Source organism: Chlorocebus sabaeus, chromosome 9 (genome assembly GCF_047675955.1).
Source record: "Chlorocebus sabaeus isolate Y175 chromosome 9, mChlSab1.0.hap1, whole genome shotgun sequence".
NCBI classification, from domain to species: domain Eukaryota; kingdom Metazoa; phylum Chordata; class Mammalia; order Primates; family Cercopithecidae; genus Chlorocebus; species Chlorocebus sabaeus.
This window is the reverse complement of record NC_132912.1, coordinates 49,122,759-49,141,682: the sequence shown is the minus strand read 5'-3', so window position 1 is coordinate 49,141,682 and position 18,924 is coordinate 49,122,759. Positions and strand designations below refer to the sequence as shown.

The window sequence follows — 18,924 nt, the reverse complement described above, 5'->3', positions numbered from 1 at the left end:
TATATTTTAATTTTTATTTTTTGTGGATTAGTATGTTCTGTGAACTTTTAGCATCTTCAGAAGAGAATCTTTTTATCTGTGCTTATTGATTTACATATTTTATTAGACACATTTTTATTATATAGATTTATTACATATGTCAATAACTATAGATTAATCACTTTAGTGTAGTGTTATTAGAAAAATAAAAGAGCAAATATAAGTGCTTTTTTTATAGCAGTTTTTTAAGATACTGAACTTCCCAACTGTATTGATCCATTCTTTTAATCCATTTATCGCATGTAGGCTGAATGCCTATTATGTAGAAGATACATTCTAACTCTCAAGACCCTTTCATCCTTAAAAATTTCACACTTACTTGCTCAGCCAGAGCAAAGTGAGAGATTTAAAATTGGAGTATTAGGATTGAATCTCAATTGAAGCTTTTCCTCTCATCTTTCAAACAAAAACACTTCTGAAGTGAGAAACTAGTAATTTTGGAAATTTATAATAGCTTTAAATAGCAATATTAATCATTGGAAATACCTAATTTACATGTATTCTATAAATCTAAATAGAATTTACATACATTCTATAAATGTAAATACAGAATTAGATGAGCCATACCTATTTATTTGAATCCCAAGTTTCCTTTGGCTTGAAGCTTTTAAAATATTAAAGAAGTACTGTGTTTTAATAATTTGTTGTTTTTATGGCAACTCTCCTTTTGCTTAGTACTCTAAAAGGCTAAAATTTTTTTCAGTGTTAATCCTGTGACTAGGACTGCCCTTGTCCTGTTGTATATACTATATTCCACTTCTTGGAAGGCACTGTGAATTGTGTGATGCCTCCTTATTTTATGCACCAGTAAAAGATTGTTTAAATTTCTGCCAAACATAGTGGTAATAAATAATGAATTATAAGTGGCATTTCAATCAGAAATGTTAAAATATGAGAAATTGAGCATCTTAGAATCATTAAAACACAGTGTTATATCTAACCTTTAAAACACACCACAAAGTAGGCATAATTGCACCATTTTACTTAAAACGTTGTCTTTGTTAAGCAGTAGTAATAATTATAGTATCTAACAATTACCGAGCTGTTACATGTGCTAGGAACTCTCCAAAATACTTTGCATAGATTCTCATTGAGGCATCATAGTGATAACCTGTGAGATAACTGCTGTATTCATCTTCATTTCATTGATGAGAAAATTGAGGTGCAGAAAGTTTAAGTGACAGCTAGAAAGTGAAAGACCTTAAAGTAATATTCAAGCCCAAGTTGAACTGAATCCGAAGACCAAGCTCTTTCTATTCAGATGGGCCACTCTTTCATTAATGTAGTGAGTAACGAGAGCAAATGAATGCTGTACTTTCTTCAGGAGAATATTAAATATTTGTTTTGAAGGCAGAAAAAGAGCATGGCATTTAATGTTTATAATTACATAAATAATTGTATGTTTTGAGACAGTGGACTAAACTTTGCCAACAAGTCCTCTCACTCTCATAGGACTGCTCTACACTGGGCCTGTGTCAACGGCCATGCGGAAGTAGTAACATTTCTGGTAGACAGAAAGTGCCAGCTTGACGTCCTTGATGGTGAAAACAGGACACCTCTGATGAAGGTAAACAGTAGCCAGTTTTTTTCAGCAGGAGATAGATTTAGTTTAAATACATAGAATAAAAATGAATTTATCTCATTGAAATACAACTAGTTTTGAAACCTGTGGAATATTTATTTTGATTTCCTATACTTTATAATTTATATTCTTTATAATTTATATTATAAATTATTTAGTTTATAATAATTCTTGCTTTAATACTGACAGGCTCTACAATGCCAGAGTGAGGATTGTGCAAATATTCTGGTAGACTCTGGTGCCGATCTAAATATTGTAGATGTGTATGGCAACACAGCTCTCCATTATGCTGTTTATAATAAGAATTTGTCAGTGGTGGCAAAACTGCTGTCCCACGGTGCAGTCGTCGAAACGCAAAACAAGGTAGACATTAACCAGTGTTATTTTCAAAATATTTGAAATCAATTTGTTTTAACATTAACGTGTGTACGGTTTTTTATATTTGGAAGCTCAAACATTCCTTGAATGAAAATAGCTTGAAAGAAGTTAATTGTCTAAGATTTTACTTTAAATATTTATGTTTTTACAAGAACTATTAGACAGTATGGCTTTTCTGTGCATTGATGGTAAATATTTGAATTTGTTAAAGGTAAAAGTTTTTCAAATATTCTTTCCCACACAAGTGTTTTTTTTCTTTCCAGTTAGTGTAAAACTAGAGGAAAGCAAAATTTGCCTGCATAAATTGAGTCAACATGTAAAATTTAGGAAATATGCAGAAATCTGGGTTTCCTCTTAAAGGATTGAATCTGGTGTCTCTTGAGCCCATATGACTGTTTGGTATACTATGAAGACGTTCTAGCTTTACATAAAGCATATGTTTCCAGTTTGCTTCTGTGCCCACCTAGTTACATCACTTACTTGACTTATCTCTTTTGCCTCTGCAAATATTTCAGTTATCAATTCCTCTTTCATAGTATATTTTGGTAAAGATTTCAAGGTATTCAAGACAGTTGATAGGTGTTTATAATATATAGTTTGTATAGTTTATATTTTACATTAATTCATTAATAATGGGGTTGACTTCTAGAATTTAGAAGACTTTTTAAACAATGATTTTTCTGTATATAAACCATAAATAATTATCTTCTATTGAAATGCCTTTAAGCCTTTTTAGATTAATCATGGTTATATTTGAATAGGTTATGCCTATTGCAGAAAATATTACATCCTTCTCCTCAGAATTGTCCCTTAAAATTCAAGTGATTTAGTGGCTTCTATTATGCTAATCCATATAGATGAGTTAGAACTTTCATTAATAAGTCATTTTATTCATATTTTTGATATTTTGCCAAAAATTAAGTAGCAACTACATAGAAACCGGAATAAAAATGGATTGTTGCATTTTAAGAAGTAGATATGCATTAGAATCTTAGGATTATCATTATAATTGAGAATAAACTTCATACTGAATTTTTAATAGCTGAGATAAAATTCTATTGTCTTGTAATAGGAGAAACCCGATGGACCATTTAATAATAAGCAATCAAAGTTCATTTGAAGCCAATCTCTATTAATTTAGAGTCACTTCCTTAGTGACCCATGTAGAACAGGTGTGCTTGACATCGGCATCTGGGATCTTGGGATTATTGATAGAAGAGAATCAAGCGAGTTTGTATTACCCAGAGGAAACCTCCATTTTTCTTGGGAAACTTTCAGATCTGTATCCCTGAAATTATAATTTGTCAAATGTTAATGTCTGCCACAGAAATATATTGTCAAATAAGGAATAGTCAAAGCTCAAGTCATTTATTGAATAATGGACATTTAATTCACAGCTTTATAATATTTCTTGAAAATAGATAATGGTAGAATCTGTTGAGGTATAGTGCTTCTGGTAAGGTAATTATTCTTTGGAATATAGTTTAAGAAACACCGCTTTAGAGGTAACAATTTAGATTACTAATTTAGTCAAAAGCAAAGTATTTACTACTATGTCTTAGGGTTTAAGGATATAGAGATAAAAGATACAGCCCTTGCCCTCAAGAAGCTCTTGGTTTAGATGGGAGACCATAAAATCATTGTAATATAATGATTGGAGATAACCAGAGTTAACATGGTGATGCAGAGGCTGAATATTTACAAGGGAAGGTGCAGTGCATGGGAAAGCACAGAAAAGGGACAAAGAAGGGACTGCTATTGACTTACTTTCTATTTTATGTGTTTAAGTTCATAGGATATTATATAAGGTTTTCAGTTCAGCTGAGAAATATGTAATTTCCTGAATTTTAAATTGTTTTGCTATTTTACAGGCTAGCCTCACACCACTTTTACTGGCCATAACGAAAAGAAGTGAGCAAATTGTGGAACTTTTACTGACAAAAAATGCAAATGCGAATGCAGTCAATAGGTTTAAATGGTATAGTATTTCTTTTTTTATTAAAAAACACGTGCAGTGTTCTAGAGTAATAACACTTGTTCTAGAGTGATAACAATTTTAAATAGCATTTACTTAAAATTATTAGATTATAGTGAAAATATCAACACAAATTATCAGAAGAAAAGCAATTATTTTGACTGGTCAACATAAAGAACAGTATATAGTAGGATTTATCTTCTCTTATTATATTGACTGATTCCTATGTGTAATCTGATGTTTTTGGTTGCATTATCTTCTGTTAGCTAAAGTGGTTCTCTATTAGTTTTAAGAAGTATGAATAAGTTTACTTTATAATTCAATATTGAATGATTAACATTTTTATAGTATTTTTCTGACTTCTGTTTTTTATACACTTTTTAAAAAATGCAGTATTTCCTGGGCATGGTAACTGTCACCTGTTATCCCACCACTTTGAGAGGCCAAGGTGGTTGGATCACTTGAGGCCAGGAGTTTGAGACCAGCCTAGCCAACATGGTGTAACCCCGTTTCTACTAAAAATACAAAAATTAGCTGGGCATGGTGGCGTATGCCTGTAGTCCCAGCTACTCGGGGGGCTGAGGCAGGAGAATCGCTTGAACCTGGCGGCAGAAGTTGCAATGAGCTGAGATAGTGCCACCACACTCCAGCCTGGGTAACAGAGCAAGATTCTGTCCCAAAGGAAAAAAAAAGCAAAATTAAATAGAAATAGGAGTTTAAAACCATTTTGTCTTTAGGATAACTGTTTGCTTTAAGTTGTTTCATTTGAAGACTATTAATTTTAGGTTATCCCTATGTGACTATTAATTGCTATCACCAGATACTGTGAATTTATTATTATTTTTCCTTTTTTATTCATAGTGTATTTTTATTTTTAATTTGTATGGGTAGAGGGAAGAAATACATCTTTAATTGGATTAACATTTTAGTTAATTAAGATAAGCCAAAGGTGAGTAATAAAGAGAAAAGAGGCTTTTGATTCATACAAGACTGAGTTTAATTTCTAGCTTCCTCACTTGATAGGTGTGACCTTGCAAACATTACTTAATACCAAGTATGATTTTCTATATGAAAAAGAGAATAATAATATGTCCTTTAAGGATGATTGCATTGAAGTAACATTATGAATATCAACAGCATTTAATTCAGGGTCTCATACATTCTTATCAGCATCATTAACTAAACTTACCATGACTACTACTAATATCATTATTCCTAATATTGTTTTAAGCCTTCAGATTGCTGTCACTGGTCTGACTTCTAGCTGATTTTGAAGTATAAACTATTACATCAGACTAAGGAAGGAATAGATAATTCTTCACTTAAATCTTTGCCTCTGTTAGATTAGTGAACAGAGCATAATTTCTTGCCCCTCAAACGACTTTATATTAGTCAATTCTAGTATGCCATATCCCATTGGGACATGAGTCTTTTTGCTCCTTCCTTTCAGCCTTCATGGTGATTTACAAGGATAAACATTTGAGCACTCAAGATATTTATGTTTGTTAGTACATGTAAATGGTTAATTCTACATTGACAGGCACATATTAAATTGGTTCTGCTCATAATAATGAAGTTATCTCTTTGTTATTTTAGCACAGCTCTCATGCTCGCTGTATGTCATGGATCATCAGAGATAGTCGGCATGCTGCTTCTGCGAAATGTTGACGTCTTTGCTGAAGATACGTGTGGAATGACTGCAGTACGTTATGCTATTGCTTGTGGATTTGATCAGTAAGTGTTTACATTTAGAGGCTAGGTGAGATTTTATAGTTTGTTTCAGGTAGTTTTTGAATGTGAGTTAGTTCACTTCATCAGCCAGAAACTAGGCAAAAAGCTAGACTAGTTAGGAGTATCGTGTCCAAGATTCTTTATTTAAGGACTTTCAACAGCTTTATCCCTAATGTTGTCTAGTTGATTTTTCTAATTAGTTATCTGGGTCTTGAAATGTCCACTTTAGCAGAAAACCTGATAGTGTCCCCTAGGGGCTGTCTTCCATATCTAAACACTTGAATTTTTTAAAAAAAAATCCAAAGGGTTCCCTAAGTCCAAGGAAGACATTCTTTTTGTATAAGTCAAAAGGATTGGAGGCGGAAATCGCTATATCTCAAGTAAGTTGGTTAGATTTAACAGAGTTCAGCCTCATCCATCATTGATCAGTCTTCATGTATAAAAGTAGGAATTTTGTTGTTTCCATTAATTCTGTTGCTGCATCATTGCCATTGAAACTGCTCCTGCAGTCTGGTAATGATTGACCTTTGTGACCTTACTGACATAGATCCCTCAGCCTTTATGGTGATCCATATGTAGACTTCAAAGTCATTAGTTTTTTAAAGTTCACATACATATTCTCAGCCATTATTTCCAAAGTACCAGCACCCTGCTCTGGCAGCTAGGACTTTTAACTTTAGCCACCCACATAGTGAGCAAATTGACCCTTCTCCTCCCACTCAAAACCTGATGTGAAACCCACATCTTAGCCTGGACTTGGCCTAGACCTTCATGGTAAGTTATCCTTTGAATGACTTTTTTCTATTTTCTCTAGCAAATATTAGTTGTGATAGTTTAAAACTGTAAGACAGGTTGAAATAATGTTACAGGAATAAATTAGAGATCCATTTTTATTTTGTTACCAGATCTATATCCCTGGCAATTTATATCCTGTGAGGCACCATTTTATAGGTAGTGGAAGGCCTCATCTTATTCTGTAAGATCCTATGTCATCTTTCCAAATTTGTAGTCGGTTCCAACTTGTAGTTGTCCCTTCAAGTGATTCTTTTTTCCTAAAAGCAAAAATCTCCCATGCTACTTGCATCTCTATCTCGAGTTTTTAAAATATTTTTCAAATTCTGCATTACCATGAAGCCATTCAATAGACTTCACTCTATCTCAAGTAAGTTAGTTAGATTTAACAGAGCTAAGCCTCATCCATCACTGATCAGTCTTCATGTGTAAAAGTTGGGATCTGTTCTGGCTTCAGTGGTACATATACTAAAATTGAAACAATGTCGAGAAGATCAGCATGGTCCCTGCACAAGGATGGCACACAAATCTGTGAAGTGTTGCATATTTCTTGCAGTCCCCAAAAGGACGTTTGACTACTTTCTAACTAACTCCAAGGAAACGGTGTGAGTCAAAGCAAAATGCGTGACACCAAGTATTGCAGTTGTGATTTTCATACAAAAAATATTTATGTAAGGTGATGTATGAAATGAGATGTGGTGAGTAACACATAGCATCTTCTGTGCAAATATGTTGTAAGTAGGTATCTCAGAAATGAGAAAGCAACAACTTGCATTTTTTTTGTGGAACTTACAAAAAATAGTGGTAGGGTTTTGTCTTCCACAGCAGCTGGAAATGAACATAGTGACTAAGCCTCATTTTAACAAAGATTTGTTAGTTCAAGTTTAAGGAGGTAGATAAAGAGTAGTAGTAGTCCAAGCCAGATGCTGACATCTATTAGTTTTCTGCCCTTGGTGTGACTGATGAGCTCAGTAATAGAGGATAATCAGGTTATCCAATTTGATGAATTAATACATTTATAAATAAATTTCATTACAAATTATAAAATAGCTTAGATGCCTTGAATTACAAGCCACAGAGACTAGAACATCTAATAACCAAAAGTAGGAATTAATAAGAGAAAACTGCAATATTTGAACATTATAACCTATGAAGAAACACTTTTTTAAAAAAATTAAATTTATTTTTTGTAGAGACACGGTCTTCCCTTGTTGCCCAGGCTGGTCTTGAACTTCTGGGCTCAAGCAATCCTCCTGTCTCAGTATCCCAAAGTGCTTGCATCACAGGCATGAGATACTACACCGGGCCAACACATTGGGTTTTATTGGGAATTTTAAAATAGTTTCAGCAATAAGGTTCAAGAACAAATTATTTCATTGCTTCACTATTTGTTTGAGCATTTTAAAAATGTTATCTTGTTAAATCTTTATAATAACCTAGTGAAATGAGGCTCTAAAATCCTCATTTTTAGAAGACATTGAGCCTAAGAGAAGCAGCTTGTTCAACAAAAAGTACCTATTGGTAACATGCTAGGACTTTTTCTGAGTTAGGGACATTTTCCATTAAGCCAAGCTAACTGTAGTTAATTTACTGAGTTATACTGCCCTCAATTCATGACTATTTCATCTTTAATTCTTCTTTAATTAGAAACTTAGAAAGTTCATAGAGCTAACAAACTTAAAGTCTGTGGAATAAGTAATGTTCTGATATTAGCTCTGATATTGTCTGAAATACTCTAAGAACTTAATACATTTGGTAAATGTTTTTTATAATATCAGTGTTAAAATAGTAATTTTATTTATTACATTTTAATACCTAGCATTCATCAACAACTTTTGGAATATATACGAAAATTATCTAAAAATGCCGGTCCAGGTAAGACTTCTGATAGTAAACTACTCTTGGTGGTGCTACCATAAGATTATGGAAGTGTTGATCACAAAAAGGCAATTCAAAAAGCAATGTGTAAATAGCATGTGTTTACATATGTACATATGTGTGTGTGTGTATATATATGTAGCTTTAATTTTTAGTTTATAATTCAGAATTAGTTAATAATTTCATTGTAGGTAGTTTATAGTCTCAAAAAATATTATCTGAAAAAATATTTGTTTAATTATGGTCCCTAAAATCCTATATAATACTTTTCTATACATAAGTAATGCAACTTTTAAGTTTGTATATTTTATGTTTCCTCAATTGTCCTAACAACTTAGGCTTGTTATAAAATGTATAACCCTTGTTGTGATTGATGAACTCAGTAATAGGGGATGCTTAGGTTAGCCAATTTAATTTAAGCAGCTGAAAATCTGCTTCATATATTAACGAATTAATATATTTATAAATGAATTTTATTACAAATTATAGAGTAGCTTACATGCCCTGAATTACAAGCCACAAAGAATTGAACATCTAATAATGAAAAGTAGGAATTAATAACAGAAAGCTGTAACATTTGAATATTATAACCTGCGGGGGTCCGTCCTACAGATGATTGAGACACATACCCAGACACCCATATTCAGTGAAAGAGCAGCAAGGGTTCTGAGCTGATTACAGACACCAAGGAAGGTGCTGTAAAGAGTCAGCAGCCACAGGCCTGGCTAGCTGGCCCTGTGGGCATTTATTAGCAAAGTTTTAATGACAAAGGCTTTGAGTCAACACACCTGTGGGTAATTAATCTGGTCACCCCCCACCCCAGGAGAGCCATCCTGCCCATGGGTGATCAAAAGTTAGTCTTAAGACCACATAAGTAAATAAGCTATTTAGATAAACTACTGTACCTTCCTTTGTACCCACTTTAAGCTATTTACTCAAGGTAAGAATTAGGCTGCTTTCAGCCATAACCTTATCTTGAGACTTTTACAAAACCCTCTGGCCTTCCAAGAAGATTTGTGTCTATGTCCTATAACTTCATATTAAAATGTTTTTCACCAGCCTGACTGAACTCCCACAATAACCGATGAAGAAACACGGTTTTTAAAAATTATTTATTTATTTATTTATTTATTTATTTATTTATTTATTGTAGAGACAGGATCTCCTTATGTTGCCCAGGCTGGTATTGAACTGCTGGGCTCTATTTAATTTTTACAATACATAGTTTGGATTTAGTAAATGAGAATTAATTACAGTTGAGTCTTGAGCAATGAGAGTTAGGGTGCTGATCCCCCATGCAGCTGAAAATCTGCTTCATATGAAAATCTGTTTCTTTTGACTCCTCCAAAACTTTACTAGTAGTCCACTGTTGATCTGGAGCCTCACTGAAAGCATAAACAGTCAATTAACTCATAGTTTCTATTTTATATGTGAGCTGGAAGAAAGAAACTTTTATAAGAAAGACAAAATATATTCACTATTGAGTGGAAGTGAATTATTATACATAAAGGTCTTCATTCTTATTTGCCTTCATGTTAGTAGTCTGATAAGGAGGAGGCAGAGGAGAGATTTGTCTTGCTATCTTGCAGTGGCAACGGAAAAGAAAAATCTGTCTGTTAGTGGGCTCCTACAGTGAAACCCTCATTCAAGGATCAACTGTGGGACATAGTGACTTGTGTCACTAAAAAAGTAACTATCTTTAGAACTTCAAATTTAATAATACTTTTCTGGCACCATAAACAAATGCCAACAAGAATCACAAAACTTAGCCAGGGTGCCTCAGTACCAATAGGAGATTATTTTTCAGATACTTACTGAATGTAGAAGTCAGAAAAGCAATTTTTTGTTGAGAAGCGCAGGTTATGTTACATAGTCTTGTACCAACAAGGTCTCACTATTATCAACTTCATTCCCCCTAGGTTGAAACCAAATAAGATATATTTACTTCATTAGAACAAGATATGTTGTTCTATATGCTGGATAATTAGTGTGTTAATAGTAATTTGTTACAACAAGATACTGTGTTTCTAATAGTCAAAATATTATCATAAATATTCAAATAGCTTAACTCTAGGCTCAACAAATTATAACAAAGTTACAAAAATTTTTCATAATAACAAAAATGCTACTGTGATACCTAAATGTGACATAATGCATTGTACAATATGAACTATATGAGCACATATTTATTATATATTTATCAAAGGACTTCTATAAGTTAGGTTTTGTAAGTTGCAAGAGACAAAGATAGAATACACATAGTTTGGGTCTTTGAGGTGCTCATAATACAGTACAGGTGTCCCTATTGAATTTCTGCATTTTTCCAACAGAATTTCCTAAAAAATATTTTTTATTCATTTATCCACCTGTCCACTTAACAAATAACTGTCAGGTATCTTTATGGCACTAAGCATCTTCCTTGTTATTATCATTGTCATTTTTTATTATTTACTACTTTACTAAGGTACTAAGCATTTTCTTGTTATTATCATCTTTTTATTATTTATTACTTTATTTAGTGCTTACTCTGTGCCAGAACCCCTTTGGGAGCTTATAATTATTACTTATTATGTCATGTTGTTACTGTATTCAGCATGTGTCAGACATTTTATATCCAAGGTGAAGAATTAAAGCTTTAAAAAGTTTGACAGTGTCCAGGCGCAGTGGCTCACTCCTGTAATCCTAGCAGTTTGGGAGGCCAAGGTGGATGGATTGCTTGAGCTCAGGAGTTTGAGACCAGCCCGACTAACATGGTGAAACCTGTCTCTACTAAATACGAAAAATTAGCGGGGCGATGTGGCCCCTCGCCTATAATCCCAGCTACTTGGGAGGCTGAGGTAGGAGAATTGCTTGAATTGCATTGAGCTGAGATCACACCACTGCCCTCCAGCCTGGGTGACTGAGTGAGACTCTATCTCAAAAAAAAAAAAAAAAGAAAAGTTTGGTAATATTTCAGGAAAGCATACAGAAGGGGTAGAAGTTTGCCAGGTGAAGAGTCAGGAGGATGATATTTAGTAGAAGAATCTAGTATAACCAGATTGTGTGTTTGGCAGCAGGAACATCTGCAGGAACACCTGAAGAGGGTGCACCTTTGGCAGAAAGAACACCTGACACAGCTGAAAACTTGGTGGAAAAAACACCTGACGAGGCCGCACCCTTGGTGGAGGGAACACCTGACACAGCTGAAAGCTTGGTGGAAAAAACACCTGATGAGTCTGCACCTGATGAGGCTGCACCCTTGGTGGAGGGAACACCTGACACAGCTGAAAGCTTGGTGGAAAAAACACCTGATGAGTCTGCACCTGATGAGGCTGCACCCTTGGTGGAGGGAACACCTGACAAAATTCAATGTTTGGGGAAAGTGACATCTGGAAAGTTGGAACAGTTAGCAGAAGAAACATCTAGAAAAATTACGAGGTCTGCAAAAGAAACATATGGGCAATTTATATGTCAAGTAACAGGAAGACTTAGGAAGATGGCATGGGAGAAAAAACCAAGACCTGTAAAGACTGAACGCGTGGCAGTAGTAACATCTAATAAAACTAAAGTTTTGGAAAAAGGAACATCTAAGATGATTGCATGTCCTACAAAAGAAACATCTACAAAAGCAAGTACCAATGGTAAGATGCTTGAGCGAACTTTGTAAGGTTTATTGGCACTTCGGGTTCCCTAATGAAAAAAGTGTGATGTGGGAGTAGTTGGGAATGACTTGAATATCTTTTTTTTATTATTATTATACTTTAAGTTCTAGGGTACATGTGCATAATGTGCAGGTTTGTTGCATATGTATACTTGTGCCATGTTGGTGTGCTGCACCCATCAACTCGTCAGCACCCATCAACCCGTCATTTACATCAGGTATAACTCCCAATGCAATCCCTCCCCCCCTCCCCATAATATGCCCCTGTGTGATGTTCCCCTTCCCGAGTCCAAGTGATCTCATTGTTCAGTTCCCACCTATGAGTGAGAACCTGAGGTGTTTGGTTTTCTGTTCTTGCGATAGTTTGCTGAGAATGATGATTTCCAGCTGCATCCATGTCCCTACAAAGGACACAAACTCATTCTTTTTTATGGCTGCATAGTATTCCATGGTGTATATGTGCCACATTTTCTTAATCCAGTCTGTCACTAATGGACATTTGGGTTGATTCCAAGTCTTTGCAATTGTGAATAGTGCCGCAATGAACATACGTGTGCATGTGTCTTTATAGCAGCATGATTTATAATCCTTTGGGTGAATGCTCGTCATCACTGGCTATCAGAGAAATGCAAATCAAAACCACAATGAGATACCATCTCACACCAGTTAGAATGGCAATCATTAAAAGTCAGGAAACAACAGATGCTGGAGAGGATGTGGAGAAATAGGAACACTTTTACACTGTTGGTGGGATTGTAAACTAGTTCAACTATTATGGAAAACAGTATGGTGATTCCTCAAGGATCTAGAACTAGAAGTACCATATGACCCAGCCATCCCATTACTGGGTATATACCCATGACTTGAATATCTAAATAAGGCAAGCTCAGGCTACACTTTTTAATAGTATAGGAATTAAGTAGCTCTTATTCTGTAGACCCTGGAAAAATTCTCACAGTTTTTCTGGCTATAAATACTAGATGAACTAACGAACAATGGCTAAAACCATAGGAACTAAAGTTGTTTTGGTGGTACAGGGATATCATAGGATCTCACTTTCTGTTTTTTTTTTGTTGTTGTTGTGAGACACAGTCTCAAACTGTCGCCTGAGCTGGAGTGCAATGGCGCAAGCCAGTGCATTGAGCTGAGATCACACCACTGCCCTCCAGCCTGGGTGACTGAGTGAGACTCTATCTCAAAAAAAAAAAAAAGAAAAGTTTGGTAATATTTCAGGAAAGCATACAGAAGGGGTAGAAGTTTGCCAGGTGAAGAGTCAGGAGGATGATATTTAGTAGAAGAATCTAGTATAACCAGATTGTGTGTTTGGCAGCAGGAACATCTGCAGGAACACCTGAAGAGGGTGCACCTTTGGCAGAAAGAACACCTGACACAGCTGAAAGCTTGGTGGAAAAATCACCTGACGAGGCCGCACCCTTGGTGGAGGGAACACCTGACACAGCTGAAAACTTGGTGGAAAAAACACCTGACGAGGCCGCACCCTTGGTGGAGGGAACACCTGACACAGCTGAAAGCTTGGTGGAAAAAACACCTGATGAGTCTGCACCTGATGAGGCTGCACCCTTGGTGGAGGGAACACCTGACAAAATTCAATGTTTGGGGAAAGCGACATCTGGAAAGTTGGAACAGTTAGCAGAAGAAACACCTAGAAAAATTACGAGGCCTGCAAAAGAAACATATGGGCAATTTATATGTCCAGTAACAGGAAGACTTAGGAAGATGGCATGGGAGAAAAAACCAAGACCTGTAAAGACTGAACGTGTGGCAGTAGTAACATCTAATAAAACTAAAGTTTTGGAAAAAGGAACATCTAAGATGATTGCATGTCCTACAAAAGAAACATCTACAAAAGCAAGTACCAATGGTAAGATGCTTGAGCGAACTTTGTAAGGTTTATTGGCACTTCGGGTTCCCTAATGAAAAAAGTGTGGTGTGGGAGTAGTTGGGAATGACTTGAATATCTTTTTTTTTATTATTATTATACTTTAAGTTCTAGGGTACATGTGCATAACGTGCAGGTTTGTTACATATGTATACTTGTGCCATGTTGGTGTGCTGCACCCACCAACTCGTCAGCACCCATCAACCCGTCATTTACATCAGGTATAACTCCCAATGCAATCCCTCCCCCCCTCCCCATAATATGCCCGTGTGTGATGTTCCCCTTCCCGAGTCCAAGTGATCTCATTGTTCAGTTCCCACCTATGAGTGAGAACCTGAGGTGTTTGGTTTTCTGTTCTTGCGATAGTTTGCTGAGAATGATGATTTCCAGCTGCATCCATGTCCCTACAAAGGACACAAACTCATTCTTTTTTATGGCTGCATAGTATTCCATGGTGTATATGTGCCACATTTTCTTAATCCAGTCTGTCACTAATGGACATTTGGGTTGATTCCAAGTCTTTGCAATTGTGAATAGTGCCGCAATGAACATACGTGTGCATGTGTCTTTATAGCAGCATGATTTATAATCCTTTGGGTGAATGCTCGTCATCACTGGCTATCAGAGAAATGCAAATCAAAACCACAATGAGATACCATCTCACACCAGTTAGAATGGCAATCATTAAAAGTCAGGAAACAACAGATGCTGGAGAGGATGTGGAGAAATAGGAACACTTTTACACTGTTGGTGGGATTGTAAACTAGTTCAACTATTATGGAAAACAGTATGGTGATTCCTCAAGGATCTAGAACTAGAAGTACCATATGACCCAGCCATCCCATTACTGGGTATATACCCATGACTTGAATATCTAAATAAGGCAAGCTCAGGCTACACTTTTTAATAGTATAGGAATTAAGTAGCTCTTATTCTGTAGACCCTGGAAAAATTCTCACAGTTTTTCTGGCTATAAATACTAGATGAACTAACGAACAATGGCTAAAACCATAGGAACTAAAGTTGTTTTGGTGGTACAGGGATATCATAGGATCTCACTTTCTGTTTTTTTTTTGTTGTTGTTGTGAGACACAGTCTCAAACTGTCGCCTGAGCTGGAGTGCAATGGCGCAAGCCAGTGCATTGAGCTGAGATCACACCACTGCCCTCCAGCCTGGGTGACTGAGTGAGACTCTATCTCAAAAAAAAAAAAAAGAAAAGTTTGGTAATATTTCAGGAAAGCATACAGAAGGGGTAGAAGTTTGCCAGGTGAAGAGTCAGGAGGATGATATTTAGTAGAAGAATCTAGTATAACCAGATTGTGTGTTTGGCAGCAGGAACATCTGCAGGAACACCTGAAGAGGGTGCACCTTTGGCAGAAAGAACACCTGACACAGCTGAAAGCTTGGTGGAAAAATCACCTGACGAGGCCGCACCCTTGGTGGAGGGAACACCTGACACAGCTGAAAACTTGGTGGAAAAAACACCTGACGAGGCCGCACCCTTGGTGGAGGGAACACCTGACACAGCTGAAAGCTTGGTGGAAAAAACACCTGATGAGTCTGCACCTGATGAGGCTGCACCCTTGGTGGAGGGAACACCTGACAAAATTCAATGTTTGGGGAAAGCGACATCTGGAAAGTTGGAACAGTTAGCAGAAGAAACACCTAGAAAAATTACGAGGCCTGCAAAAGAAACATATGGGCAATTTATATGTCCAGTAACAGGAAGACTTAGGAAGATGGCATGGGAGAAAAAACCAAGACCTGTAAAGACTGAACGTGTGGCAGTAGTAACATCTAATAAAACTAAAGTTTTGGAAAAAGGAACATCTAAGATGATTGCATGTCCTACAAAAGAAACATCTACAAAAGCAAGTACCAATGGTAAGATGCTTGAGCGAACTTTGTAAGGTTTATTGGCACTTCGGGTTCCCTAATGAAAAAAGTGTGGTGTGGGAGTAGTTGGGAATGACTTGAATATCTTTTTTTTTATTATTATTATACTTTAAGTTCTAGGGTACATGTGCATAACGTGCAGGTTTGTTACATATGTATACTTGTGCCATGTTGGTGTGCTGCACCCACCAACTCGTCAGCACCCATCAACCCGTCATTTACATCAGGTATAACTCCCAATGCAATCCCTCCCCCCCTCCCCATAATATGCCCGTGTGTGATGTTCCCCTTCCCGAGTCCAAGTGATCTCATTGTTCAGTTCCCACCTATGAGTGAGAACCTGAGGTGTTTGGTTTTCTGTTCTTGCGATAGTTTGCTGAGAATGATGATTTCCAGCTGCATCCATGTCCCTACAAAGGACACAAACTCATTCTTTTTTATGGCTGCATAGTATTCCATGGTGTATATGTGCCACATTTTCTTAATCCAGTCTGTCACTAATGGACATTTGGGTTGATTCCAAGTCTTTGCAATTGTGAATAGTGCCACAATGAACATACATGTGCATGTGTCTTTATAGCAGCATGATTTATAATCCTTTGGGTGAATGCTCGTCATCACTGGCTATCAGAGAAATGCAAATCAAAACCACAATGAGATACCATCTCACACCAGTTAGAATGGCAATCATTAAAAGTCAGGAAACAACAGATGCTGGAGAGGATGTGGAGAAATAGGAACACTTTTACACTGTTGGTGGGATTGTAAACTAGTTCAACTATTATGGAAAACAGTATGGTGATTCCTCAAGGATCTAGAACTAGAAGTACCATATGACCCAGCCATCCCATTACTGGGTATATACCCATGACTTGAATATCTAAATAAGGCAAGCTCAGGCTACACTTTTTAATAGTATAGGAATTAAGTAGCTCTTATTCTGTAGGCCCTGGAAAAATTCTCACAGTTTTTCTGGCTATAAATACTAGATGAACTAACGAACAATGGCTAAAACCATAGGAACTGAAGTTGTTTTGGTGGTACAGGGATATCATAGGATCTCACTTTCTGTTTTTTTGTTGTTATTGTTGTGAGACACAGTCTCAAACTGTCGCCTGAGCTGGAGTGCAATGGCGCAAGCAATCTCGACTGACTACAACCTCCGCCTCCTGGCTTCATGCGATTATCCTGCCTCAGCCTCCCAAGTAGCTAGGATTACAGGTGCCTGCCACTACACCTGGATAATTTTTTTGTATTTTTAGTAGAGATGGGGTTTCACTATATTGGCCAGACTCAAACTTGTGACCTGCTGATATGCCTGCCTTGGCCTCCAAAAGTGCTGGGAATTCAGGTGTGAGCCACTGTGCCCAGCCAGGATCCCACTTTTGGTTGGTTAATTAGCAACAGCTCCAGTAATCATGCTCTCTCAAGACAATATTTAAAATCTGGAAGGGTTGCTTTTGTTCACATGTTTCTTTTAAAGAGGGAGAAAACTTGGAAGCTTGCAGTAATCTTCCTGTAACATTTTATTGGCTGGATCATACCACATACTTATATCTAAACCAGTCACTAGGAAAGCAAATGTAATTACTGTGATTAGCTTAGAATAATGATTTCTCTTTTTGAGATGGGATTGGGGTAATGGAATACTGAATATCTAAAGAAACTTGTGTTTCTGCAGCAAGAAAGAATAAATAATGTCTATGCATAGGAAGCCAGCAATGTTTTCTGTAGGGATTCATTGAAAAAGTTTGAGCAGGGGAGTCACAAGATTAGATTTGAGTATCAGGGCATACTGGATATGGTACAAGGCAGAGATTGGCAAACTTTTCCTGTAAAGTGCCACATAGGGAATATGTTAGGCTGCTGGGCATGGTGGCTCAAGCCTGTAATCCCAGCACTTTGGGAGGCTGAGGCACGTGGATCATGAAGTCAGGAGTTCGAGAACAGCCTGGCCAACATGTTGAAACACCGTCTCTACTAAAAATACAAAAAGTAGCCAGGCATGGTGGTGTGCGCCTGTAATCCCAGCTACTTGGGAGGCTGAGGTAGGAGAATCACTTGAGCCCAGGAGGCAGAGGTTTCAGGGAGCTGAGATCGCACCACTACACTCTAGCCTGGGTGACAGAGCAATATTCCATCTCCAAAAGAAAAATATGCTAGGCCATGTGGTCTCTATAACAGCTATCGAAGTCTGTATTGTAGGGTGAAAGCAGTCATAGATAATGTATGAGCAAATAGGCAAGATTGTACTCCAGTAAAACTTTGTATAGAAAACTGTTTGATAAACTGAATTTGGCCTGTGGCCTATAGTTTGCTGGCCCTTCATATAGAAGAAAGATGGAGGGTAATTACATAAAAGGATTTAAAGATGAAGCTTTTGTAGTAGTTCATGCTATAGTCCTTTTTTTTTTTTTTGGTCACCTATCTGTGGCCTAGTATCAATCTATTATGAAAGTTTGACCCATTCAGGGTAAAAAGAATCAAGTTCAGAAGCTCAATTTACACATTTAAACATGTAGGTCTTTCTTTGCCATTATTTTACTTTGATTTCTTTTACTGAATTTTTTAACTTAAAAAATACAATAGTAATTGGTAGAGTTTCTTTTTCCCTGTGAAAGCCATCAGTTAAGGGGCCATGTCTAACTAGGAAATTTGAGTGAATTCACTTCAGATGTGTTTAGAATATTTCTGTTATATATTTGTTTTCTGCCTCATGGTGCTCAGTATTCCTTGGGCCTTGCATGGACCTTGATTTAATTCTATGAAATGTGGGAAATTTAGGTTACTTAAGGCAATCATTTTTCCTATAAATTTGTAATGTTTCTCCAGGGAGGCACAAGTTGATTCTGAAGATATTGTTGCATTAAGGAAAGACTATCTCATTGTAATTAAAGCAGTTTTTAATTTATATGCAGTACAAGTTCTTTAAGCTTATTTATCTAAAACACATACACACCAAATATACTGTCATGGCATATTGAAATTTAAAAGGGTTGGATATATATTTTGTTAATATCAAAAAGTTAGTATTTTGCAGACTCTTATTTATTGATAAATAATTTTTTTGAAGAACTATGTAATAAAGATTGCTTAGTCAATAAAACTAAGT

At 36.3% G+C, this 18,924-nt stretch overlaps 1 protein-coding gene, 1 long non-coding RNA gene and 1 other non-coding gene across 5 annotated transcripts in view; 2 read left to right on the top strand and 1 right to left on the bottom strand.

Annotated features, from left to right (window-relative positions):
* LOC119622954 (uncharacterized) overlaps positions 1-18,924 on the top strand; it is a 119,282-nt gene that overhangs the window by 2,612 nt on the left and 97,746 nt on the right. The window contains 8 exon segments of the mRNA XM_073018942.1: positions 1,492-1,606; positions 1,811-1,984; positions 3,871-3,977; positions 5,571-5,708; positions 8,317-8,372; positions 11,429-11,995; positions 13,346-13,897; positions 15,249-15,800. Coding sequence (XP_072875043.1) covers positions 1,492-1,606; positions 1,811-1,984; positions 3,871-3,977; positions 5,571-5,708; positions 8,317-8,372; positions 11,429-11,995; positions 13,346-13,897; positions 15,249-15,800 — 2,261 coding nt within the window.
* On the top strand, positions 6,942-7,048 carry LOC140712545 (U6 spliceosomal RNA). Its single transcript, XR_012094145.1, has one exon. It is a non-coding gene; the product is annotated as a U6 spliceosomal RNA (small nuclear RNA).
* The window catches only part of LOC140712387 (uncharacterized), a 58,526-nt gene continuing 49,091 nt past the window's right edge, over positions 9,490-18,924 (bottom strand). For 2 of the 3 annotated variants that reach the window (XR_012093963.1, XR_012093961.1), the window contains 2 exons: positions 10,191-10,290; positions 9,540-9,760 (listed from right to left, as the gene is read on the bottom strand). This is a non-coding gene — a long non-coding RNA (uncharacterized lncRNA). Of the gene's footprint in view, positions 9,761-10,190; positions 10,291-18,924 lie in introns of all 3 variants that reach the window. The other variant, XR_012093962.1, reaches the window with a different exon arrangement.